The sequence below is a fragment of the Corythoichthys intestinalis genome, chromosome 7, assembly GCF_030265065.1.
Source record: "Corythoichthys intestinalis isolate RoL2023-P3 chromosome 7, ASM3026506v1, whole genome shotgun sequence".
Taxonomy (NCBI): domain Eukaryota; kingdom Metazoa; phylum Chordata; class Actinopteri; order Syngnathiformes; family Syngnathidae; genus Corythoichthys; species Corythoichthys intestinalis.
In genome coordinates, this window is record NC_080401.1 from 36,948,693 (window position 1) to 36,975,066 (window position 26,374).

At 38.3% G+C, this 26,374-nt stretch overlaps 1 protein-coding gene across 2 annotated transcripts in view; it reads left to right on the top strand.

The window, feature by feature from the left end:
* Positions 1-916: 916 nt before the first annotated feature.
* Positions 917-26,374, top strand: part of eps15 (epidermal growth factor receptor pathway substrate 15) — a 68,628-nt gene continuing 43,170 nt past the window's right edge. The window contains exons 1-11 of one of the 2 annotated variants that reach the window (XM_057841081.1): positions 917-1,038; positions 12,309-12,350; positions 13,124-13,213; positions 13,294-13,341; positions 13,422-13,517; positions 14,629-14,688; positions 14,830-14,955; positions 15,210-15,269; positions 22,546-22,776; positions 23,006-23,151; positions 23,399-23,555. In XM_057841081.1, coding sequence (XP_057697064.1) covers positions 1,012-1,038; positions 12,309-12,350; positions 13,124-13,213; positions 13,294-13,341; positions 13,422-13,517; positions 14,629-14,688; positions 14,830-14,955; positions 15,210-15,269; positions 22,546-22,776; positions 23,006-23,151; positions 23,399-23,555 — 1,083 coding nt within the window. In that variant the 5' untranslated portion in view covers positions 917-1,011. Of the gene's footprint in view, positions 1,039-12,308; positions 12,351-13,123; positions 13,214-13,293; positions 13,342-13,421; positions 13,518-14,625; positions 14,689-14,829; positions 14,956-15,209; positions 15,270-22,545; positions 22,777-23,005; positions 23,152-23,398; positions 23,556-26,374 lie in introns of both variants that reach the window. The other variant, XM_057841080.1, reaches the window with a different exon arrangement.

A 26,374-nucleotide genomic window follows, 5' to 3' on the forward strand; every position in this document is an offset into this window, starting at 1 on the left:
CTTACACTCATCCAGAGTCTTTAGTTTTGGCTTAAAGTAGGGCTATCAAATTTATCGCGTTAATGGCGGTAATTAATTTTTTTAAAAATTAATCACGTTAAAATATTTAACGCAATTAACGCATGCGCTGCACGACTCTCTCACGCATTGTCGCGTTCAATCTATAATGGCGCCGTTTTACCTATATATAGAGCTAAAAGGCAGCATAAAATGAGTAGAGTGAATTTTGGCAGTCTTTGAAGCCTTTTTTTAGTTGGCTAAAGCCTTAAAATCCCTCTCTCAACAATTAGAAATATCATGGGAAGCAATGTGGGGAAGAAAGGCAGTAGTTGATCTCTTTCTTAACACCCTATGTTGTTTCCCAACGCCGAGAAAATATATCAATTGGTGCCACTACGCAGTCATGGTTCCACTTCCCATCATGCATTTGGGCAGAACAGTTAAATGGCTACAGTATCATTTACTGAAAGCTCAGCAAATACACTAGATGGCAATATTTAGTCACAATATACAAAGTCACATTTATCCTTTAAGAATGACAAGTCTTTCTATCCGTGGATCCTTCTCACAGAAAGAATGTTAATAATGTAAATGCCATCTTGAGGATTTATTGTCATAATAAACAAATATATGTTGAATGTATATATTGGTCCGAGTTTTATTCATTTTTTTCTTAATGCATTGCCAAAATGTATATGATCAGGAAAAATTATCGGGAATGATTGGAATTGAATCGGGAGCAAAAAAAAAAAGCAATCGGATCGGGAAATATCGGAATCGGCAGATACTCAAACGAAAACGATCGGGATCGGATCGGGAGCAAAAAAAACATGATTGGAACAACCCTAGTGCCAATAATTATGGAGGGCACTGTAACTAGCTGTGTTGGCTCGGAATTTGCGTGCTCATTCATTCCAGTTGTGCTGGAGATCCACTTCCATGTTTTGTAGCTTATGAGAGAGTGGCAACAGCGCGGCTTGAAGGCAGCAGTGGGAATTTAGCAGAAAGACTATGGCCGCCTCTCTGTCTCTGACTCAGGTAACGCTTTCATCCAAACTCTTCTCGTGGCGAAAGCCAGCGCTTCGTGTCCGCCGTCTTCCTCGCTCGTAACCCCTTGGCTAGCCGGCGAGGACCGCGGCGGACACAAACGCGGGCTACCCTCGATTATTGTGCTCTTTTTTGCGGGGGGGAAGTTTACAGTGCTTTGCTTATGACTGGGAAAAGTTTGTGCCTAATCTCTTTGGGGACTGCGTAAGGGCGTAGCTAGCTAGCTAACTAGCCTGCTAGGTCTCAGCTAGTTTGTGGGCAGTGTTTTATCCCGTTTCAGACTCAAGTTTCGCATTTAGGAGAAGCTACGTCGCCTTACAAAGCTTCGTTTTGTAGTTGTGTACTTGAAAAATGCACGCTGTAGCAGACAAGCGTCTTGTTTTCACCGCAATATGTGCTGGTTGTAAGTGGCTTGAACGTGACATGTGTGGCTGTCCTGTACTGTCATTTTTCTGGACACTACGAAGTCGATGTTAGTTGATAGTTGATGGAACTACGCTTTTTGAGCACGTTTTTATTTGTTTTCTACGATTTGGGGTTAACGGCATAGAGGACTTGGCGTCTTGACACTGACACTTGGGTTTGAGGACAAAACAAGTGAGCTGTCAAAAAAGCTTGTTGCAGGTGTCACCTGAGCTGCTGTTGCCTCAACACATATAAGCAGAGTGCGTGACCACTTGAGTGGGTTTATTGTTGTGACACTTGAAGTAATAATGTCGCCTTGGTAGCCAATAAACAGTCACCTCAACTCATATACTGTCATTAAAGAGCATACGACAGGAGAAAAAAAGTGTTAAATAGCGTTATTATGTGAATTAGAATCATATTTTGAGACGATTTGACTATATACAACAATTTAGCAAAGCGCAGATGACGAGAAATTAGTTTTTTAATCTGCCGGTTAGCCACGCCTACCATTATAGGGGCTCTAGCGTCCCCAACAGGTGGATGACGTCAGCGGAGTAACGATTTCATCTGATTTAGTATGCAGCCCATTGAGGGGGAATTATTCAGAACGAGGAAAACGCGACAAAGAGAGCCGCAAAATGTCATCGTTTCAGTCTCTCTACTCCAATATTTTTACAGGATTACAGGTTTTTTTTTTATCCAAGTATTTTTCCCCAATAGCTAAATAAATGGCATGGTCATGACAAATAACAGTCTTGTGCTAAATGGAATATGAAATAATAAAAATATACTTATTCAGGACGACATGGCAAAATTACTCCATAATGGTCAAAACTGTCGACTTCACATTTACTGTCGCACCTCCCGAACGATATTATATGACACCTAAATCGGACATATGTAATTTCTGTTCCCCAGCTTCAGAGAATGTAAACAAACCAAGAGGTGTGACAGCTAGCCGACATGCTAACCCGAACCGAGTGATGTTTCAAAATCTTCGAAGCGGAAAATCACACATAACTAGCCCGGATTATTTTACATGACGACTGGGTTGTCGATTGTCTTCGCGGATCAGCAAACCGCCCGGCGGAGAGCAAAAATTTTCCGTCATACCATCTGTACGGTATTAGCTGTTTTTATGTCCCAAAAATTGCAGCTGCCAGGCTCAACCCTCTCCCACCGGTTGTTGCTCAGTGTCAGTGAATCAGCTGTGCTACACGATGGCTGGAGGAGGTGCAACACCGGACCCAACCCATCGAAAAAAACTAAATCTCTGTTATGGGAATACTTCGGCTACAGAAAGGTTACAGATGGCCTTGGCTTAGAGGAGGAGGGCCAACCGACATGTAAAACATGTCTGCGGAGGGTGGCTGCCAAGGAAGCAATACCTCCAATATGATTTTGCATTTATACAAAATTAAAGGTTCGTAAACACTGTCATGAACGTTTCCCACCAGCTGCAAGAGTTAACTCCTGCGTGTTTAGTGTGTCTAGCGGTGGTAAAACGTGTTTTTTTCCCCCCTCTGGCAACTGTCGGTGTTGAGAAAAAGAGTGTGTATAATGTAAACATGATATGAGTCATACACACGTGGTTTTTATGGAAAATAATTCAATTATTTTTGTTCTGATGGTAATAATGTTGAGCTGTGACTGTGGGTTTTGGCTAACTTAAAGGACGGCATTTATTTTTATTCTGAATATTTCAGTTATTTTTTTGTTCCTTTTCTTAATTTTTTTATTTAACTTAACATTATACTTATGTTTCAATTTGCTAATATGTTTTGAAAAATAAAAATCCTGTTCAATGGAAAAAAGTTTTTCCCTCCAGATATGTCAAAGTAACACATTTGCTGTAGTTGCACTACCGTGAAACTGTGATAGTCTTGCTTAAGGTTATCATATCGTCAGAATCTCATACCGGCACATGCCTACTCCCAGATTGACTAAAGTTGATTTTGTTGAGGACTGGCGGCTGTGAATGCTCACGTTCACGTGCCATTGACGGTGCTAGACGTCCAAACCATTTCGACTGTGAGAAGTCCCCCTTTCAAAATGGGTTGGACGTCTAGTGCCATCAATGGCAGCCTCTACGTCAAGGTTTTCACGGAAGTATAATGCTGGGTCGCTGAATGGCTCGCGTATTTTGTTGGCTTTTTTGTCTCTTTGAGCTAAACTCTGTGGTGGGTGTGTAGCCATAAATTGTATTCAAAAGTACTGGACTGAAGAAGGAATATTAGAAATTATTTCTATAAAGCCTATCAATTTGTTAATATGGTAAAAAGATTTTTTTCTTGTATTTGGAGCAACTTTAGTACTACAGTGAACAAATCTACTACAGCAAAATACACAGTACGTTTTGAATATAAACACACAAGCACAAGGAGCTGTTGAGCAACATAAGGTGCCTTGTACTAGGAGTGGGAACCTCTCGGTACCTCACGATACCATTTGCGATACAAGACTCACGATAACGATTATCTCGCAATACTGTGATACAGCAGTTATCGATAAAATGGGTAAAGAAATCAACCTACGACATTCTATGATACAACTGTTGGAGAGAAAAACTCTAAATAGAAGAATAAACATTTTTTGTTCATGTTTATTTTTTGCACTTTGACGGACAATCTTTCAAAACTAGGGTTGTGCCGATCATGGTTTTTTTGCTCCCGATCCGATCCCAATCGTTTTAGTTTGAGTATCTGCCGATCCCGATATTTCCCGATCCAATTGGTTTTTTTTTGCTCCCGATTCAATTCCAATCATTCCCGATAATTTTTCCCAATCATATACATTTTGGCAACACATTAAGAAAAAAATGAATAAAACTCAGACGAATATATACATTCAACATACAGTACCTAAGTACTGTATTTGTTTATTATGACAATAAATCCTCAAGATGGCATTTACATTATTAACATTCTTTCTGTGAGTGGGATCCACGGATAGAAAGACTTGTAATTCTTAAAGAATAAATGTGACTTTGTATATTGTGGCTAAATATTGCCATCTAGTGTATTTGTTGAGCTTTCAGTAAATGACACTGTAGCCATTTAACTGTTCTGCCCAAATGCACGATGGGAAGTGCAACCATGACTGTGCGTAGTGGCACCAATTGCTATATCTTCTCTGACTTGGGAAATAACATAGGGTGTTAAGATCAACTACTACCTTTCTTCCCCACATTGCTTCCCATACTGTTCTGCCGAAATGCATGATGGGAAGTGCAACCATGACTGTGCGTAGTGGCACCAATTGCTATATCTTCTCTGCCTTGGGAAATAACATAGGGTGTTAAGAAAAAGATCAACCACTACCTTTCTTCCCCACATTGCTTCCTACGATAATTCTAATTGTTGAGAGGGGGATTGTAAGGCTTTAGCCATTTAAAAAAAAGGCTCCAAAGACTGCCAAAATTCACTCTACTCATTTTATGCTGCCTTTTAGCTCTATATATAGGTAAAACGGCGCCATTATAGATTGAACGCGACAGTGCGTGAGTGGGTCGTGCAGCGCATGCGTTAATTGCGTTAAATATTTTAACGTGATTAATTTTTTAAAGTAATTACCGCCATTAACGCGATAAATTTGATAGCCCTACTTTAAGCCAAAACTAAAGACTCTGGATGAGTGTAAGACATTTTGTTTGTAACGATAAATACAATTAGAAAACTATATAATTAAAAAATATATACATACTAAAAAAAGGCATGTCCGATATTTTTTTGCCGATTCCGATACTTTGAAAATGACGGATCGGACCCGATCGATCGGCATCCCGATCGATCGGGACATCTTTAGTCAAAACAGTCATTCTCAAAAACTATAAGAACATGGCAGAAAACACTCAGGTGGCTTGAAGTTCCACTTAGAGACCCCCAATTTGAGCAAATTTAAAAATTTTCCTATATGCATGTGTGATACATCATTGGAAAGCTTCAAATCTTTATTTACTGGGGGAAAAAATTTTTGAACAGGAGGGCATTTTATGACACCTTAAAAGTAGGACAAATCAGGTGTGTGAAAAAGACATTTTTGAAAACTTTTTTTTTTTTTTTTTTTTTTCTCATTTAAAAAAATAGGTTTTGGACACCCATCCTGGCACATATTAAATAAAACACTTCGAGTAACATTTTGTAACAGAAACTTTATTTTATGTATTTCGTAAAGCTGATTTCCTTGTCATGTTATAATTGTTGGGTGAAAGGACACATCGACTCGTATGAAAAAGAGATGTAAAAAGATTTTACATTCATTTTCCAGAGTGCACGGCTCTTCTGAGGGCCTGGGAGAGGAAGCCAATCTTTCCATCACATCATAAGTATAATTACTTACCTTATTTTTATGGCTGGATTGAAACAAAAGCAGTTGCGATGTGTCCGGAAACGTGGGTCTCAGGGGTAAAATGGACAAATAAGTCCGAGGGCATATTGCACCATGAAACTGCTATGGTAGCATATAGACATTGTTCTATCAAACACAACAATTCTTTTGGCTTAAAATACAGTAGTTAATTTAAAAGGTGGTTGCAAGGACAGAACAACCTTGTGTGTTTTTTCTGCCATATTTCAGTGATACAAATAAATACAGGAACACTATTATAGCAACTCTCTTAAAAACAAATGAGTGTCTTAACAGGCACTTTTCTAGTGGGACATTTCATTAGCAACCTGTTGATTCTTTTACTAAACAGTGACATTTTTTAACACAATATATTGATTCCCGGCGGGAGCTTATCGATAATCTACTGATGTACAAAGCATCGCAATATATCACCATATCCATATATTGTCACACTCCTGTCTTGTTCTGAGGTGATATACAATGTCAATGATGCATAGTCATAGAAAAAAAAAAACAAGGCAAATTCAGCTTCAAGAAAAATACTTTGTTATTGTGTTTGTTTACACTGGTGAAAAAGCACAAAAGCCTCACTAGGCAAAAAAAAGACATCTTTCATGTTGTGTAGGGCATCGTAGAATGAGACCATGGACGTTGTGCCTCTTTTGACCACAAATTAAAATTTGTTGTTTTTGGCTACCTTCACTTAAATTACCCAATTTGAAAATATGGGGGCCAGTGGGGCCACTTAGAATAATGATATGTGAGTTTATGGTTGTAGTCGATTGGTTAAATATATTGAAACGAGACTTGTAGTGATGGATTAGTGTTGGTCTGAACTAATTTCAGGAAAATAATTACGATTTAGATTGGATTAGAGCTGCAGCTATCACTTATTTTAGTAGTCGATTAATCCATCAACTAGTTAGTTTGAATAATCGAGTTATCGGATTAGGAACATTTAATGTGTTGCAGAATATATTTTAGGAGATGTAAAACTAAGATTGCACTTTCAAAAGAGTATTAAATGCGAACACAAAATTCCCGAGTGTTGCACCGAACTATGCAGAATTGCACATTCATTTAAAAGTGGATTAAAATACTTGATCTTAGCCTCACACGATATTAAAAATTAAATAAATGAGGATTTAAGTCAACAAACAACAATTGGCTAACTTGCAAAGCAAAAGTCCGCTAGCATAATTCCTATAAAATGCTAACTTAAAAAAAAAAAAAACTCTTAGCAAATCATTCAAACACATGTTCCCACAAAAAAAACAGCTAAATTTACCTATAAACCAAATTCCGAGTGTATAAAAATAACATATTAGCTTATGTTGGCCTGAACAGTGCGCAGCTGGATTCAGCCATGTTGAGTTATGTAATATTCACTGATGCCACTAGAGCACAGTTTATCCACCCAAATCAATAAAACTAAATGCAAACACCTTCAAACAAACCATTATAACACCACTCAAACGAAAATTTGAAGCAGCAAAATTTTGTTCGAAGCTATTCTCCAATCGAATTACTCGAGTTAATCGATTAATTGTTGCAGCACTAGATTGGATTGTGTTTCTTCTAACCATATAAAGAAATCCCAGTAAAGAAACATTTACATTTTACAAACATGACAGAGAATAATTGGATTTTATTTCTATTTTTACACCGGCAGCTGTCAACAAATATGTTCCATTATTATGATGGACACACAAATATTTAACTTTTATTATGATGGACGCAATATGGTAGCAAAATTAGACCATCGTGTATTTCAAAGTCGTTGCTTTTGGCTATTATTTTTATTGTTTATATTGTTTGGGCAGGCGCGGGTGTACATCTTTCACCAGATTGTGTGTTCCAATCCTATTATGCTGCACTCACAATAGCAGATATTCAATCCAAATTGAATGTCTCCATATTTGGAAGAGGTCATATTCCACTCTTAAGTTATCTCTTTGTCTTCTATTTCCATATTTTATAGGCATATTGTGCCACTTAAGAGTTTAACCAAAAAAAAAAGTTTAAAAAATCAGATTTGTGTCATCTGAACTAGAATAACTGTGTATTCTGGAGGTGTGGGCATCATTGAAGGCTCAGTAAAGATCAAGTGGAAGCGCTTTAGTACAATGTTGACTTTGTTTGCAGCCACAATTAGTCCCAGGCACACTACTATGTGGGGGGAAAAAAAGCCTGGCCATGGAGAGATAAGTGTGTGTGCTCAGTTATCAGACTGTCAATCTGCAGTCACCAATGTTAGATGTGAAGTGGCCAAACGCATCCGAAAAGTCCGGCAGATCTTTGCCTTACTGGAGTCCTTTTTCAGAAGTTGTGTAAGAGGCTCATTTCGCAAGATCTTGTGTTGTTCCTCGCTGCACCTGCTCCTCCTTTTTAGAGAATAGCTACACATGAAGAAGGAAGTGCTGACTGTCTTCCTCTTCTGCCCAGCTGTGGACGGTCAGCTATATTGAAAGAGGAAAGTGAGTTTAGTGAGGTCAAGACATATAAGGCCAAATCTGCTGTATAGCGCAAAATAGAAGCCCCTGGCTTTATTCTCAGTTTTATCATATTGTTTATTTGCAAAACATGGATAGTTTAATGCTGTTGTTCAATCAAACATGTCGTACGTCTATTAAAAATTGAACCAAGGGCGTAGGTTTGCTCTCAACAATGGTAGGGGTAATATGACAGTATAACTTGCATGTACACTTTTTGCTGGGGACGGGAAATTCAAAATAAATCAATGCAAATAAATCTGTACGGATTTATACTAACTTTTATATGTATTGGTTCAGCCTACACTGTTTAATTCGAACCTTTGTATTTAAAAACTACTTAAGAAACATTTTTCTAGAAAAAAAATGTCCGGTTTTAAGAGCAATTCTAAATTCAATTATTTGAACATAACTTCAGTTATATTAACATACAAAATAAATACACGCCTGTAGGGCTGCAGCTAGCGAATATTTTAGTAATCGAGTAATCGACTGAAAATTCTATCGATTAATCGAGTAATCGGATAAAACTTTTTTTTTTAGGTAAAGAGCAATTATAAATATACATGAGAAAAATTAAATTAAAATTAAATTAACATTTATTCCAATATTGAACCATTTTCAGTCAATCAATGTCTTTATTTTCGATGTACATTGTTGAAAACAGCCAACAATTGCATCTCAGATGTGACTAGAAAAAAAATTTCACTGCTTTCACTCAAAAAACTTCTAGATCTTATTAGAAAAAAAAAAAATTCTTACCTAAAAATGTAATTACGCTAGATAACACACATCACTTGAAAGCTACGTGTTTTTCCCACGTGTTTCAATTGAATTTCCATTTGTGTCAAGCTATTTTTAAGTTCTAGTTAAGTTTTCAGTTAGTCCGAACTGTAAGTGCTGAGAGGATTTTGAGTTTTTGCAGTGTTCAAAATAAATGTATGATACCTGCTGTATTGGAGCACATTAGGGACCAGTGCTACTTGGTGTTTTATTCAGCAATGACTACTGAGCTAAAACTGACAGTTAGGTTTATTATGTTTTAATTTTACACCCTCATCACTCAACAGCGCTGTGTTTTTACAGATTAAATAAAGCCTGTATGTAAGACACATTAGCCACGCATCGACAGTGGTCATTCATAATCAATAGAAACCTAGCCCTCCGAAGGGCTAATGTTACGTGAGCGAGTGCCAGTAACATTATATTTATTTGCTCTAAAAAAGTATACTGTTTAAAGATGGCGGCTGTTTACTAACGCTGCCCAGACGCGGCAGAGTCTGTCATTTCGCATCTACTCCTAAATGCATGCGATATCTATGAGACGCATCGGACACTACCTGCTACCACACTAGCATCATGCGGGCGTAGTTTGTAGCAACATCGGCGTAGGCTGTCGGCTGCAGTCAGGTTTTTTTTATTTTTTATTGCTTCCTCCTTTACGCACGTGACGTCAGCGCGTTGTCCTGTATTAAAAGTAGTCTGGGCAAAACGTGATGCTTAGAGCTGGCAAAATTAAACGATTCCTCGAGGTGAATAAAATTACTCGGATCAGTTTTTAAACTCGAGTTCCTCGAGTATTCGTTTCAGCTCTACACGCTTGTTCATCATCTCTTAACGATCGAGGAATTAAAAAAAATAAACATTTGTCTTAAGACCACTTAACATTGTCTAAATAAAGAAATTAAATATAACTGAAAAAAATTCTTTGTCAGGGATTAACAAAAAATTAAATAAAAATTGAGCTGTCCTTCAGGTATAACACTACTGCTTTTGTCCACAAGCACAGCTAAACTCAACAAAATAATGAAAGCTCATGTGGGCAGCTTTAAGACCTCGTAAATAAAATAAAAAGTAAAATTGGGGATTAGGGGTTTAGGCCTCGGTTCACTACATTTCTCACAGTTAATTTGACGTTAACAGTAGAAAACATACAGGAGGACCCTTCTCTCTAAGCAGCTTCCTACTCAAGTTTTGCAAGTTAGCATGTGCAAACAGTTTAATGTTATGCTAACTCTGATGCAGGTCAGACTTTTAGTTGCAAAATTAGTGGTGTGTTCACCACTTCCACAACATTGATGTCTTTTTACATTTCTTACAGTGGCTGCTACTGGCTGGAAAAAAACTTCTAATATCCCTGATATCTAGTGTGTGTGTGTTTGTTGGGGGGGGGGGGGGGGGGGGGGTCAAGTCATCAGCCAATCAAATAAGCGTTAAGGAGGGGGGAAAAAATGGGCCGGCACATCCAGCAATTGAAAATAAGTACATGTAAGTCTGGACATAATAAAAATAATTCACTTAATAATGGTGGGGTCAATTACAACAATTAAAACATATGGGAAAACAATCTAAATGACATATAACTAAAGTCATCTCATAACGCAAATAAGGTTGCTTAAAAGTTGGTGAGGACAATTTGAGCATCCTGAAAAGTTGCTAGTGTTTTGTCCCTACCGTCCCTATGCAAACCTACGCCCTTGAATTGAACAAGATTAAGTTGTTTTCTATAAAATGTTCTGACAGTTTGGAGGTAAAAGAGTGTTGTCACTAACTATAATCTGATTACTTTCTTTCTGTAACGAGTAATCTAACGCGTTCATTTTTCCAAACCAGTAATGTGACTAGTTTCCTTAGTGTCTGTACGTTACTATTATGTTATTGCCTCATAATGTGTGTAGAATGAAGGATATTGTAGTCATGTACGAAGAGCATTTTGAATAGAAAATATTAGAAAGGTTCGCACTGTGTGTTAGTTTCCATGGTAACCACTCACACTTCCTGTTTTGGTCTCAAGTCACACGCGTTTTGGGAGTTGAAAGGCGTGTGCCAGCATGTGTGTATTCACATTTGAGCCAAGCGCAGCCGTCTGTTGAGATGTGCGAGGGAATGTTGATCTATGTGCGTCCATGAATGAAGGTATTTTTACTTCTATCTGGAGGGTTCCAGCAATAGGTTGAAGCTGCCACATGCGCGGCCGTTTTGTAGCTTTGCCATCGCAACGGCGGGTCGTCATCGGCGAGCATTGTTTATATCATATTCGTGTTACACATTTATGCCGTATCTTTGGGATTTTTTAAAAAGTCCGATTAAGTGTATAGTGCTTAGCTGCCGCCACATTTTGTGTACGGTGTACTTCTTGGTTGTGCGCGCAAATCCGCGCCCTCCCCCACCCTTGTGTTCATTGCACTGTGCAATTCATTTGTGTATTGTTATTATTGTGCAGTCAATTTGCATTGTTTTACATTGGCACTGATATGCTGTTAACCCTAAACCCTAACCCGAAATTCAGAATTTTTGACATTAGGCTGAATCTTCGAGTTAGCGGTGGTTTAATTAGTCTGTGGAGTTGATTTTAACAAATTCCATGCAGTTTGTCAGTTTTTTGTTAGTTTCAGAGCTCCGGAGTGGCCAAGCTAGCGCAAGTCAGTGGTGGTTGAAATCAACTCCGTCGACTAATTAAACCCCCGCTAACTCGAAGATTAAGCCATCTGTGAAAAATTCTGATCTTCCTCTTTGAATTCAATGATCGGAAAGTCAATTACATGCGATGACATATTTTTGTTGTCATTCTTATGTTGAGGCGGCAAAGGGAGAAAAATTGGTAAAAAGTAACCGATAAATGATTTTTAAAGTAACGTAGTTACTTTGATAATGAAGTAATCAGTAAAGTAACTAGATTACTTTTTTTGACGTTTAATCAGTAATTGAATTAATTTTTCAAGTAATCTGAGACAACACTGGACTGGGCCCTATTTTTTTCCCAATTCTGCCATTTTGTATAAATAACACTGACATAGACTGACTGGGGTAAGTTGTATGAGAATATTCTGCCTTTGGAGATGCAAAACAACATTATCTTGTCTCTGATAATAACATTTGACAATCGAAGGGTGGGATTTTTTTTTTTTTTATCACACTGTATTTGAGCACTTTATATGACCACATTTGTAAATGTTTTTTTTTCCTCAATCAATGTGGACCTTTACATGTTTTGTTTGTCTTCTTCCTCTACAGCTGTCGAGTGGGAATCCCATTTACGACAAATACTATCGACAGGTATGCACATACATTTTTTTGATAGCCAATTAACACTGATTTTGAACAAAAGTAATGGAAATAAAGTGAAAAAACTCCTAAATGTAATTTTCTCTCATATGTGCAGTCAGCCTCTTAATACAAAGTAATAACTAAAACAAGAAACACTCTAATAGAATAGACTATTGAGTAATGGTTGCTAGACATCCTAATTGGAAAGAATAAGTTCATCCGCAATATAAAAGAAAACCTCAAATCAATTCATAAAATTGACTTAAAGCCCAAGCCTACTAAACAATTAATCAACTATCACAATAGCTGTCAGTTTATCGTGACAGCCCTACATCCCAGGTATACCTTATGTATAGTATTCACATACTATGTGTTATCATTAGTAAAATAATAAAATTTACATTAAAAACATCCATTAACGGCAATAGACATTCAATCCATTTTGAGTAGATTGGTCGTCTACCACCGTCAATGGCAGCCAAAGAGTTAAAAGAAATCACCTTTATTTTTGCACGGCTTTTGTTTTGAATTCATGGAATTGAAAGTGTACCTAATATTGTGACTAGCAAGTATTTTACAAATTTACAGGAGCTTCATTGATAATGATCATGTTGGAGGAACCTCTCCTATTCTCCCTTTCCATACAGGAAGTCAGACTATAAATTATTGATGGACTAGTCTGCCCAACATGTCATGGAGGGCTTGCTGTGACCATCATGAAAGGGCGCTAACTCATCCTGTGCTTTGGTTTTGATTGTACCTTTGGCTTGTGTTGCCTGCAGGTTGATCCCAGAGGCAGCGGGAGGGTGGCGGCAGCTGACGCCGCTCTGTTCCTGAAACGGTCGGGCCTGGCTGACCTGATTTTGGGCAAGGTAAGTGGCGCTTGAAACCAGCATGTTCAACTATGCAAGCCTAGTATGTCATGTTGATGGGTGATAAATACCCTCCACAGATCTGGGATCTGTCTGACTCTGAACGAAAGGGTTCCCTCAACAAACAGGTATAAAATCAAATTGAAGGACGCGTCATCGTGTGTTCATTAAAATAAATATTACTAATGTTGATGTTATATCTCCACAGCAATTTTTCATCGCACTGCGCTTAGTGGCTTGTGCTCAGAATGGCCTGGAGGTGGCACTCAAGAGCCTTAACGTGGCTGTTCCGCCCCCCAAATTTGTAAGTTTGCTGCTGTACAACAATCATTTTAGTGGATATCTATTCAAAAGACATTAGCTTAACTCATTCACTGCCAGCCCAGGCCACAAAGTATGTTTCATAGTTGTTTGTAAAAGAGGGAAATTGAAAACATCTATTGATGGCATAGTCGTCCAATCTATTTCAATTGGAATAGGGCTGGAAGTGATAACTCGATAGCTTCCAGCCCAGTTAAAATGGATTGAATGTCCATTGCCGTCAGTGGCAGCCAAACTACTAACTTTTTACTTAAATAAGTTTATTAAGCTTATTTTCAGCTAGCTATTTTTCTTACTTCAAGAAGTCTGAGTAAAATTTACTTGAAGCACTAGCAGATCATTTTACTTATTTCTAGTAGATTTACACTGAAAACAAAGGAATTTAACTAGTTTGAAGTGTTGGTTCAGGTGAAAAACCTTTTGATGCAAACTTTCGTTTTCAAAAACTACAAAAGAAACTTTGAAGACTTGTCCATAAATGTCTGGATGTTGTTAAAAGATTAAAATTGCGATAATTGAACATAACTTAAAAATGTATTTACATATACATATACGCTATTCATTATTATTATTATTACATATAATTACTATTCCGTTTTTTAATTATAATTTATTTGTTTTGCCGTGTGTAATTGCCATTTGTAATAGTACCAGCAGTATTTATTAAGGATTTAGTGTAGGTATTCGGGCTTTGGAAGGAATTAATGGAATTATAATGTGTTCTTATGGGAAAATCCTGCTCGACATATGACCATTTCGATTTACAAACAAGGTCCAGGAACGAATTAACTTCGTATGTAGAGGTACCACTGTACTGTTAAAAAGTGCAGTACTGTAACATGTTTGGAACTTTTGTACGTTTTTTTTTTGTTTGTTTTTTTGATGTCACGAGGATGGGCTGGCAATCTGGAATATGGCGTTTGATTGGCTAAGACTGTACAGGCATTGTTGAAATGGCTGCCCCATATCGAGCAGCCACGTCCTGGAAATACTGGCTTTAATTTTATGTTAATCTCCACTATTAAACATTAGAAAAAGGATATACTGTGTTTTTTTAAACTAGTAAATTCTTTTTTTCTCCCCGTTCCCAGCAGGACACAAGCAGCCCACTGTTAGCAGGGGGGTTAACCACTGAGCTTCCTTGGGTTGTCAAGGTAATGCCTTTATACCTACCGGTATGTTTTAATGAACTCATACTGATTTGAGCCTGGTGAAACCACAAAAATAATCCATGTTTACAACACACACAGAAATATTTTTCTTTTTTTAAAATGTCTATTTTGGTTTTCTCTCAGCCTGAAGAGAAGTTGAAGTTTGACGCCATCTTTGACAGCCTTGGTCCGGTTGGTGGGATGCTAACAGGAGACAAAGTCAAGCCTGTCCTGCTCAACTCCAAACTGCCAGTTGACATTTTGGGCCGGGTATGAGCTTCCTGCTTTAAGAAAATGGAGCAATGTTTCAATTTTTTTCCCCTTTCAAATTTGATGATTAAAATTTTCTGCATATGAACCAACAAACCATAGCAAGTCATAAAGGTTTCCTTATGACTTATGCTTGGTCAGACATGAGATTGTCGAAGTGAAAGAAAGAAAATGAGTCAGAGTTTACATCACATACAGTACATGAGTTTTCAGGGATATTTGTCATTTTTAAAGGATTTTTCTGTGTGTTGAAGGTGTGGGAGCTCAGTGACATCGATAGGGATGGCACATTGGACAAAGACGAATTCTCTGTGGTAAGAACTAGAACTAGTGAGCCTTAGTGAACAATAGAATGGTCAAGATACAATACAATTAAGCCTTGTTCAGACTGGCAACCAAAATTCAATTTTTAGCAAATCCAGATTGAACCGCATGGCTCTTTTGTGGTCTGAACAGTCCCAAAGCACAGAAATCTGATTTTGGTGAGACTGATTGAAACCACATACAGGATGTAGTTTCATATCAGATTTGGACAAGATACTTTTAAGTCGGAACAGCCCAAATGTCTGTCTGTGAAGTCACGCTATTCCTGGATGACGTCATTGTTGCCACAGCAACCCGTCAGGTGTGTAAATATTTACCCCAGTCTGAAAAGGCCCTGATCTGATTTTGGACACTTGCTAAAAATAGTGTGAACAGTCAGCCCGAAAAATCAGATTTGAGGAGGAATCCAATTGGAATCAGATATGCCTACAGTCTGAACCCAGCCTTAGAGATCCAATACGGGAGCAGCAGAGTTTGCGCTAGACTTTTTCGTTGTCTGTCATTTTGACTGACAGTGTCATAAAAATCTGGTCATAATCTATTTTTACCCGTCACTTACATTTTTAAAATGATAATAATGACATATTCAATAGTATTTAGTTTTCATTCATTTTTAATTCATATTCTGTCCGAACAAGCTTAACAAGAGGCAAACAGACAGCGGAGTGCACCAATCAGCGACGGGCAGACGTGCCGTTAGCAAAGCAACGGGGGCAGGACGAGGGACTTGCGCGCGGAAGTAAACATACGAGGAGAACGGAGTTTATTCAACATGGCTAGCGCGAGACAGACTGTTGTCAATGTCTCGTGTCGATGTGTTTTAGCTCATTTAAAACTGAATTTACCGCGGATTGGAACATATTCTCGGCTCTCCCGCCATCCGTGTTGTTGTAGAGACGACTTTCGGCGCGCAAGAGTGACGTTGCTCGTGAAGAACACGTCACGCAAATAAACAAATCTGATTTGTCAATTGATTTTGTACCTACTCGAGAGGCTGTGTTCCAGACTTTTCTCTCTAAGTGTTTGAAAAATACAGGGAGAACAGTCTGGCCGTGCCAGGCAAACACTCAGTTGCCTTGACATTTTTCCGAGTAAGGCCAACGACGTCATGCATCAAGAGAGACAATAGCTAATTAATATGCTCACTCGCCACCCTGTGGTCTGGGGTGTGAATCGCAACCTGTCAAAATGACGGATGGACTTCAGTTTTTTCCGTCACTGTTTTAAAAAACCGGTCAACGACGGAAAATATTCGATTAACGCGACCCCTGGGAGCAGTTTCAACAATCACAAAGATGTGTTTTTTATTTGTTATCATGGCTATCCTGATAAAATATACAATTAATTGACTCTGACTGGACATTCATCCCATCATACTGAACAATTTTAGATAAAAATGTAACTGCGATTTTCCCGGCCAGTACTGCAATTTTGATTCTATTCAGTTTTTTCCCCTTTCTTCTTCTTTAAACGAAGCATCAGTGCAAAATTCCACAAGTCAGATTTTAAAAAATGAAATAAAAATCTTGGAATTACATAGCACCATCAATTAGGGATGTCCCTGATCTGATATCGTGATCAGAAATCGGGCCGATCGCACCATTTTTCAGAGGAACGGAAATGGGTGAAAAGGATTGAGTTTTTCATTTAAACTGATCCATGGGTAGAAAGACTTGTAGTTCTTAAAAGATAAACGTTATTTTGAGTTAAAATAGATATTAAAACCCCTCTTGATGTTTTCGTTTTCATATAGTTTGTAAAACTAGTATAACTAGTAGGCCGCCAATGTTGTTGATGTCGCAGGGTGGTGACGTCACATGGTTACGCTGCTGGGCTTCCAGAGTATGACTATAGCAACATAAACATGTAATTTGTTCAGTCCTTTCAATTTGAACCCAAGAGGAACATGAATGAGCATGACAGCACTGTTGATATTTCGCAAGAGAAGCAGCAAAAGCAAAATGAACAGGAAAGACTGGATGAGCCGAGAGTAGGGGGGGGGGGGGGGGAAACGGTGTTCTGCCAAAATGTGCTACACGGGCGAAACGTCTACAAAAGGCGAATTTGACACCCCAAGTACTACTGTGTGCTTTCAGCTTGTTTTGTTGAGACAGTACATACTAAAGATGCCATAAGAAGATACTTAAATTTAGTAATATCAGATAAGGGTGGTTTAAATATGCTACGTGACTAAAGTGGTCAACAGATCAACAATATGCTTAAAAGTATGAGATGGAAACGCATGAAAAAGGTATTTTGAGGCAATGAAAAGGTAATAAAAGACTCGCCGCTTTTAACCAATGAGCGCATGTGTTGGACGTCTCACAGGATAGAAGGGACTAAAGAAACCCGGTAGTATTCGTCGAGTGACAGTGACAATCTATCATCACCTCGAGCGTCCATTGCATAAAACATGGCGCCCTCCGTAGGTCAAAACATGTACTAAATATTCTAGATTTTTAAATCGGTGGCAATATTTTGTGTGTTTCTAATAACATATTTTAGTAGAAGAGAACAATTGTGGCATATTAGAGCCTACAAGTCTTATAAGTTAGAGAAAAAATTTTAAAAACGTTTTTTTTTTTTTTTTTTTTTATTGTAAAGGTAACAAAATAATCCAGAAATGCAATGACCTTGCCAAATGACATAAAAATATGTGTTTCATACTCTGCAACACTCCCGGAAAAAGCAGAAAAGGAAGTACTGTGAACAATACAGTACTGTAACTTTTGTTCCATAAAAAAGAAAAAATTAAACCCTTTTTTTTTTTTTCGGTATCTGATCGGGACTCTGTATTGCCAGATCTACAATCAAAACAGAATAACCTATGACTGATAATACAAACACACTCAAGTGTTCTGCACTCCTCTTCAGTTTAAAAAAGAAAACGCTCCAAACTGTAATGACGCTGGCTACTACACATATCTGAATATGTTAACTAAGTTATATATACCTGTCAACCCAAACTCAAATAGTGACGTATGCCCTTACAAATTGGTGACTAATCTTACAACGTTTTATATAGCGTGCAATATGAAACAAAAACTCATTTTTTAAAATAATATGAATTTATTGGTAATATTGTAACATATAACCTGGAGCAATCAAAGAACAATCAATATGTACAGCTACATCATGATTACTAAAATCAAAAGTGACTTTTGTTATAATTGTATGTAGCACTTTTGGCAATTTCGATCATGTCTTGATGGCTGCACTTCATGGCACTTCAGCTCGCAATTCAGTTCGACTGGAAGGTAGTTCGTTAGTGTGTCCAATTATAAATTAACTAGGGCTGTCAAACGATTAAAATTTTTAATCGAGTTAATTACAGCTTAAAAATGAATTAATCGCAATTAATTGCAATTCAAACCATCTATAAAATATGCCATATTTTTCTGTAAATTATATATGCTGTGAAATAAATTGTTGGAATGGAAAGATAAAACACAAGATGGATATATACATTCAACATACGGTACATAAGGACTGTAGTGGGCATTTCACTCTACTGTCATTTAAATCTGTCTATGCTGTCCTCACTCCGAAGCGTCTACTTTTTCCAAAGCTAAACAACTAGTGAACGACGCCTTAATAATTAGACTTCTTCCTTTTTCATCTGATTTATTAATAAAATGGCCTCAAACCATTGTCCTCTTTAGACCGTCGTAAAACTACAAAATAAAAGTACACAAGCATTGCATTAGCAACAACGTTAGCTTAGCACGCTATACAGGTTCACTAAACATAAACAAAAAGCGTCTCATACAAAAAATATAACATTTCGCTTACTAACATAATATGTACATTCTTTACAACAACCATACTTACGGACAAATCTTGTCCAAGGATCATATAAGCACAACATTATCAGCCCGACACGTCGTGCAGCCATAATGAACTGGCAAGAAAATAATAAGCCATGTTGCAAAGCGACCACAAGAGTTCGCTGTTGGACAGCAAAAAAAAGCCTTGCTGTAAAACTTACCAAAAGGCAGAATACTTTCTGAACGGGACATGTGCGTTAATTGCGTCAAATATTTTAACGTGATTAATTTAAAAAATTAATTACCGCGCGTTAACGCGATAATTTTGACAGCCCTAAAATTAACCCTTTAACACCGAACGTGTTGGATGCGACACGTTTACGCATATCATCTTTGAAGCCTCGTAATGCTGTAATTACGTCACCCACGTGCCGCTGGTTGCTCTCGTTTGAAAGTACGGAAGTTGATGTCCACACCAGTTTTTATTTGAAGTCAATCGACCAAGTAAAACGGGAGATAATGTCATTTGAGTTTTATAGTTTTATTGCTCTCATAAATATGCATTGACACGCTGCATGGACCATGTGTCTATCTCCATATTTCCATCATTTCTTGTCCTTTTTTCAAAACCGAAAGCAGCACAAAAGACTACATATCCCAAGGGCCGTTGTGATGTCAAGAAGGACGAACCTAATGTGAACATTTTTAATAAATTGACGAGCAAGGCGCCAACTAAGGGAAAGGAGACACAAGCAACGGCCAGTTGAATCGAGCTAGCGACTTTGAAACGTGCAGAATGAATCGAAAACTAAATTTAGCGCAAGCTAATGCATTATTTCATCAACTCAAGGAATAGGGTGAGCTCTGTTTGTCATTATTTTCCTCGGATCAGTCGGCGTCTCGGCGAGTAGAAGTGACAGCAGCACGCAAATGGCGGATGAGTAGGCTGTGTGACGTATGTGACGCAGCTTAGTGACATGTTCAAAAACAAACTTTATTGAGTGCGCAAAAACACTTTATTGGGTCGCATGCCTAAAAACATTTGAATTGAACTGAACTACTTGTCAATATTTTTGAAAATACTTTTTTTCAATGTTTGTTATTTTTTCTTCACTATGAATCTTTTCAATTTTTATATAGATGTGTATTCGAGAAGCTTGATGGCATGTACATATATACCTTTGATAAGGTGATGGGTACAATACCTAACTTCACAAAGAGATATCCTCCAAACCCTTTTTGTGTTGGATAATATATATTTAAAAAATTCTCACTATTTTGCACTGTATATAACACGTTTTGACCATAGTATGTGTGAAGGCCAAAAAGGCCTATGACCATAGCTGCTGTTTGTGTCAAACATAAAACTATTCAATCTTATTTTTTTCTATTGAATGTTTATCCTAGCAAGTTAAATAAATATTATCAAGCTTCAAAACGGTTGGTCGAGCATATTTGGTTGTCAGTGGGACTTCAACATTACAAATTTTGAAAAAACATTTTGGGATTTTTTTGTCTTTTTGGGTCCAAAATGTGGATTAAAGTTGGTCAGTGAAGAAAACAACAGTTTGGACATGAAGTTCAACGTATCCTGAAAAAAGGGACCCAACTTGGCCATTGTGAACAGTTTTTTCTTTGAAATATAAAGGCAACATCAAAGGCATGCAAATTCGGCCAAAATAGGCTTAGGTGTTAAAGGGTTAAAAAGGTCAATTGATCAAATTAACTCACCGATGCAATCTTTGAGTCAGGGAACATTTCTTTTGCTAATTCTGAGAAGTGATCAGCAATAGTTGCAGGCAAATTGTGTTCGGCAACAAATTGGCAGAATCAAATCTCCGCTTTCGTCACTTTTCATTCTTCAGACTCCATCTTTATGACCAGTGTTGTTAATCTTACTTTTAAAAAGTAATGAATTGGTTGCAAATTACTTCTCCCAAAAAGTAATTGAGTTAGTAACTCAGTTACCTGAATGTAAGAGTAATTAGTTACCGTACTTGGCAAAGTAACTGGTGTTTCCTTTCATGTTTTATTTTTCATTGAAAAAAACAACAACATAGTAACCTTTGTTATGTTTGGAAATCGTTTATTTATCAGTTCATTTTGACGTGAAAGTTTTAAAACTGTTTCATCATTTAAAGATAGATTCAAGTCAAGATTTTGCCGTTTTAGGAGTATTTTAGATAAAACGTTACTTAAGTTCACTAGGAAAGTTCACTACAACAGAGCCTTTCTGAGAAGTGTACTGCTCTAAAATGGCAGCTGTTTACTAACGCTGCCTAGACTGTCATTTCGCATGTAGTTCTATATGCATGAGATATCTAGGCGTAGATTGTAGGCTGTTGGGTACAGTCAGGAAATATTGGAGCCGCCTAGCCTAGCGTCGCGTTTTTAACAGCGTCACAACAAATACTTCACTCTTAGTGTCTCTGACTTTTCCCGCTTCATTCAACCAATATAGTAACGCCCATCGTCTCGTTGCCGACACGGTGACAAAATCTGGACGAAGAAAAAAAAACGTAATGCACGAACAACGTACAGATTTTGAACGTACGGCTTACACATTTAAAAATCAGTGCTTACTTGAACAAATTACGCCGAAACCGTACAACTTGACAGGTATAGTTATACTGTATGTGAAAATATATAATCATGGCTGTATTGGCCCGAATATAAGACGTTTTTTTTATTTTGCATTGAAATAAGACTGAAAAAGTGTGAGTAGTCTTATATTCGGGGTCTAGACATTATACCCATTCAAGACGCTAGATGGCGCCAAATATCAATTAAGCGAATGCTGAACTTGAGGAGTAATGTTCTGTCATGATAGATCTCAGATACTCTCAAGTTTAACCAGTTTGCATTATTTTATTGCAGTGTTTTTCCTTATTCAGATTTGTTTCAAGACTACAGTTACAGTTAGACCTCACTTTGACTGTTAATGCAGTTATTGCAATTTTGTTATTTTATCACAATAGATTGGTTTATTTACATTTCAAAAACCAGAAGCCATTCATTTACGAATGTGATTGCACTTTAGTTTACATATTTAATTGTTCAAATATTATGATTTGAATGAGGCAAAGTGACATGCTTTTTCTCTCAAATATATTGTTATAATCATTTGTTTCAGATGTACTGTAATTAGTTTCTGTATAAAAATTAATTTGGTGTTCAAAAAGTCATTTTTTTTCAAACTTGAGTCTAAAAAAAGAGGCTGTCGTCTTAAAATCAGGGCCGTCTATTATTCGGGCCAATACGGTAGTTAGCATGGCAGATCCCGGGTCAGTCAAGCGCACATGAAAGGGATTGTGGCCTTTGCGATTTCAAAATTGCAATGTCTAAATTCAAGATGGCCTATTATTGTGATCAGCTCAGTAAAGTAACAATTCACAAATGTTTAGTGGATGTGTGTTCATTTTTCTGATCTTTAATGAAAATCCTCTTCTGTAGACTATTTTACTGCATTATGTGTTGACTTTAAAATCTGCTCTGCCAGGCAATGTATCTGGTCTACAGAGCCCTGGAAGGAGAAAATGTTCCCATGTCTCTCCCGCCTCCCCTGGTTCCACCCTCCAAGAGGAAAAAAACCTCGGCGCCTCCTGTGATGCCCTTGTTACCCTCGCCCCCCTCTGTGAAAGAGAGCCGCTCCTCCAATACTGGAAGTAAGATCATGCCCCTCCCCACTAAACCCGCTCCAGCTCCTGCCCCAACGCCAGCAGCCGCCCCTGTGAGTACGCTACCAATCCATCCTGGCCATTACAGCTGTATTTTGTGTCAAGCACTTAAAAATGATTTCAAACTGGATAGCGCAGCGTGTTTTTCTTAAGAACAAGACCAATGGGATTGCGAAGGTAATGGATGTTAATATTTAAGTGATGGTTAGATACAGTAGTCTGACTATAACTTGCATCATTTAGTTGCTGTTTGCTTAAATGCACCTTTTGGCCTCTGCTTAGTGGGTGGTGTCGCCGGCGGACAAAGCCAAATATGATGAACTCTTCAGCAAAACGGACGGAGACATGGACGGACTGGTGTCTGGACCTGAAGTCAGAGATATCTTTCTAAAAACGGGGCTGCCGTCTGCCACGCTTGCACGCATCTGGTATGGGACTAATCTTTTGCTGTTGTCACTTTGAATGAATTAAAGGAACCACAGTTATCACGTAAAACGAAACGTGTCTGGATAGAAAAGTGACACTATTGCACGTCGAGATCTGGAAAAATACAGCATTTATAGATTTCCCCAATTACCTCTGCTCTGTTTTGCCGCGAACATGATTGTGATCAACCGCGGCCCAAGGCATGGATCGTTAGCCTGTTGTGTAACCGGCGCGACATCCGTCCCTCAGGGAGCTTTGTGACATTGGCGACATCGGAAAATTGACCCGGGAGCAGTTCGCTCTGGCGCTCCATCTGATAAATCAGAAGTTGACGAGAGGTGTGGACCCTCCGCAGAACCTTTCTCCGGAGATGATCCCCCCATCTGATAGGTTAAACATCAAACAGGTAAGATTTGCTTTCAAGTATTCGTTGTTGTTCAGTAGTGTTTTACCAGGGTTGGAACAGGAGTTTCCAAAAAGTAGCTTTCTGTAAAGTTTACCAAATGGGTCATTCAATATTTGGAGGACATTTGGCTTTCAAAATCCTTGAAAAATTTGTTAGCCACACTAAGGCTACGTCTACACTAGGACAAATTATTTTCTCCAGGGTATTTTGCCGACTATTTTTATACCTTTCCCCACTACGTTTAAGGCGCACCCCCCTTGCACCCCAACTTTTGCAAGGTACGCCTGCATTTGCGCAAACTACGCACGCATAGAAAGGGCAGAATCATGTGTTACATCATAGCCTGCGTGGTTTACCTGTGAACCGGAAACTCATTACTTGCCGGGGGGAAATTTCGAAATACTACACCTTCTAGACCAGGGGTCGGGAACTCTGTTTTGTGACCACTGTTTTTTTAGTGAACGTAATTGAACGCATCACGCGGGAGCAAGAGTGAAGGGAGGGCACGCTCGGCTTTTACGAGCAGTTGCCGAGTTGTGATTGAAATAAATCTTTAGAAAACAATGACGAAAGCCTGACATGGTTACTCGGGATGTTACTATCGATGCTCAGTTGAGCTTTCACCAAAATCAAAAACTAAAAACAAAACAAAATAACAAATAGAAACATATGTTGTGGCGCTGCATATATTTCCTGCAAGCCGCAACCAGGAGTGCTTGTGCATAACAGTGGTGATCCTGGAAGTGGCGACAGTTTTGGCAGGCGGAAATGTCATGAAAAAAACTGATCGCGCGCCTCTTTGACTGGAGGTACCACGCAGTTCAGGGTTGAATTTTCCTCTACACATTTTTATATACTCATGTTCGGTCGGCATTGAGTTGGGAGGGGCCAGCCCCGCATCTGGCTGATCGGAGACGTGAGCGTTTTCTTACAGAGCTCACCTCCCGCGTTATCTCTGCGTAATCCGCGATGGGAGGACCACAAATGGGCGCTGGATTGAAGCATATTATTGCGACGTAGTTTGAAGTTTCAAGAAAAATGTGTGGAAAAGAGAGGAGTAGCAGGTATGCTAACATCAAAAACTTATTGATCGTCTGCCTCCAATGTTCACAATAACATCACGCTGCACTAAAAATGGCGACGCCATAACGTCACTTCCTTAGTATCCGATTGTTGTACGGACACACTAGTCTATATTAAGCGGCGGGTGATATTAGCCGGCTAACATATCTGTGTAAGATCTTGCACGGATAAGAGGCAGATTAGTGTAGCTGACATGCCGTATAGTTTAACTAATTACACGTTAAAGGCGATTATCCGTCCTAGTGCGGCTGTAACCTTAGCCACAACTGGATTCATTACCTAATTACTATTCATCCTTCACACAACCGCTAGAAACAGAAATGTTGTTTAATCCATCTGCAGGCAACCGGGAGATGGGTTTTCGATTGATGATTTTACAAAACTGTGCGGGTGTGCGCTGGTCCTAATGGGAAACGTACCGCTGGTTCTCATGAGAAACGCAGTCTTCCTTAAAGGGTACCACAGATAGAAAGACATGTAGTTCTTAAAAGTTAAATGTTAGTACGAGTTATTATGATTTGATATCAAAATCCCTCTTAATGTTTTCGTTTTAATATTTAAAATTTTAAATAAAAAAATAAACTACCGCAATTTCCCGAATATAAGGCGCAACCGTGTATAATGCGCACCCCAAATTTACTTGTAAAATCTAGGGAAAAATATTGTACCCGTTTATAACGCGCAACCTAATTTTAGCACCAATAAATAGAAGAATACAAGAAAACAGAGCTCGGGTACAGATACAGAAATGTCATTTTACTGACTGGTGAAACACAGCACAAGCATAGCATATTGGTAGTTCGAAACATTACCATAAACTGACAATATTTACGGTAATAATACGATTTGACAACTTCTCCAGCTTACCAGAATCTAGGAGAAAACAAAACAGATGTGACTTTTCTTTTAAAGGCTGCTGTATAACTTGCTCGTTTCATCATGATGAATAAATGTTTCTTCCATGGATTGATACGGTAAAATGAAAGTGAGAACGTAAGTCGGAAATCCGTGAGAGCTCATCGCTATGACCACGACAGTAATAGGAACTATTGTTATTTGGGATTGAGTTTCCTGAGGGACAGTTATAGTTGACAGACACAGGAAGTCTGTGTGCTTACATTATGGTCAGAGTTGCGGAGCTGCAATAAACGTTGACTCAAATGAGTTCAAGAAACTAAATTCCGTGCTTTATGAAGAGTAAAAAAAGCAGAATTTAACACAGACGAAATCATTCGGCCGATTAGAGTGAAGTATTACCGAAACAAAATGGTGACGTCACGTACCGTAATGGTCGGCAACGGGTCGCCGCATACGTTTCTTCAACACAACGTGGCCGTGTCAATAAAAAAAAAAAAAATCGGTTTATATATATATGTAATATATATATATTTCTGTCTCCATTCATGTACCCGTTTATAATGCGCACCATGATTTTACAAGTTGATTTTGGGGGAAAAAAGTGCGCGTTATATTCGGGAAATTACGGTAGTAGCTCGCCACTGTTGTTGATGTCGCAGGGTGGTGACGTCACATGGCCACACTGCCGTACTTCACAGTGTGACTCTTAAACTATGTAAGGTAGTGATTTAAATAGACCACAAGGTGTCAATGGCGAGTTTCAAATTAGAGATCAAGCCAATGAGTGTGTTTTGTCCCTTAACTGACGACATAGTTTCCTTTGGCGGGTCCATTGAGACTTGTGCCTCATTTGTATGGTGTCTTCAAAACATACACGA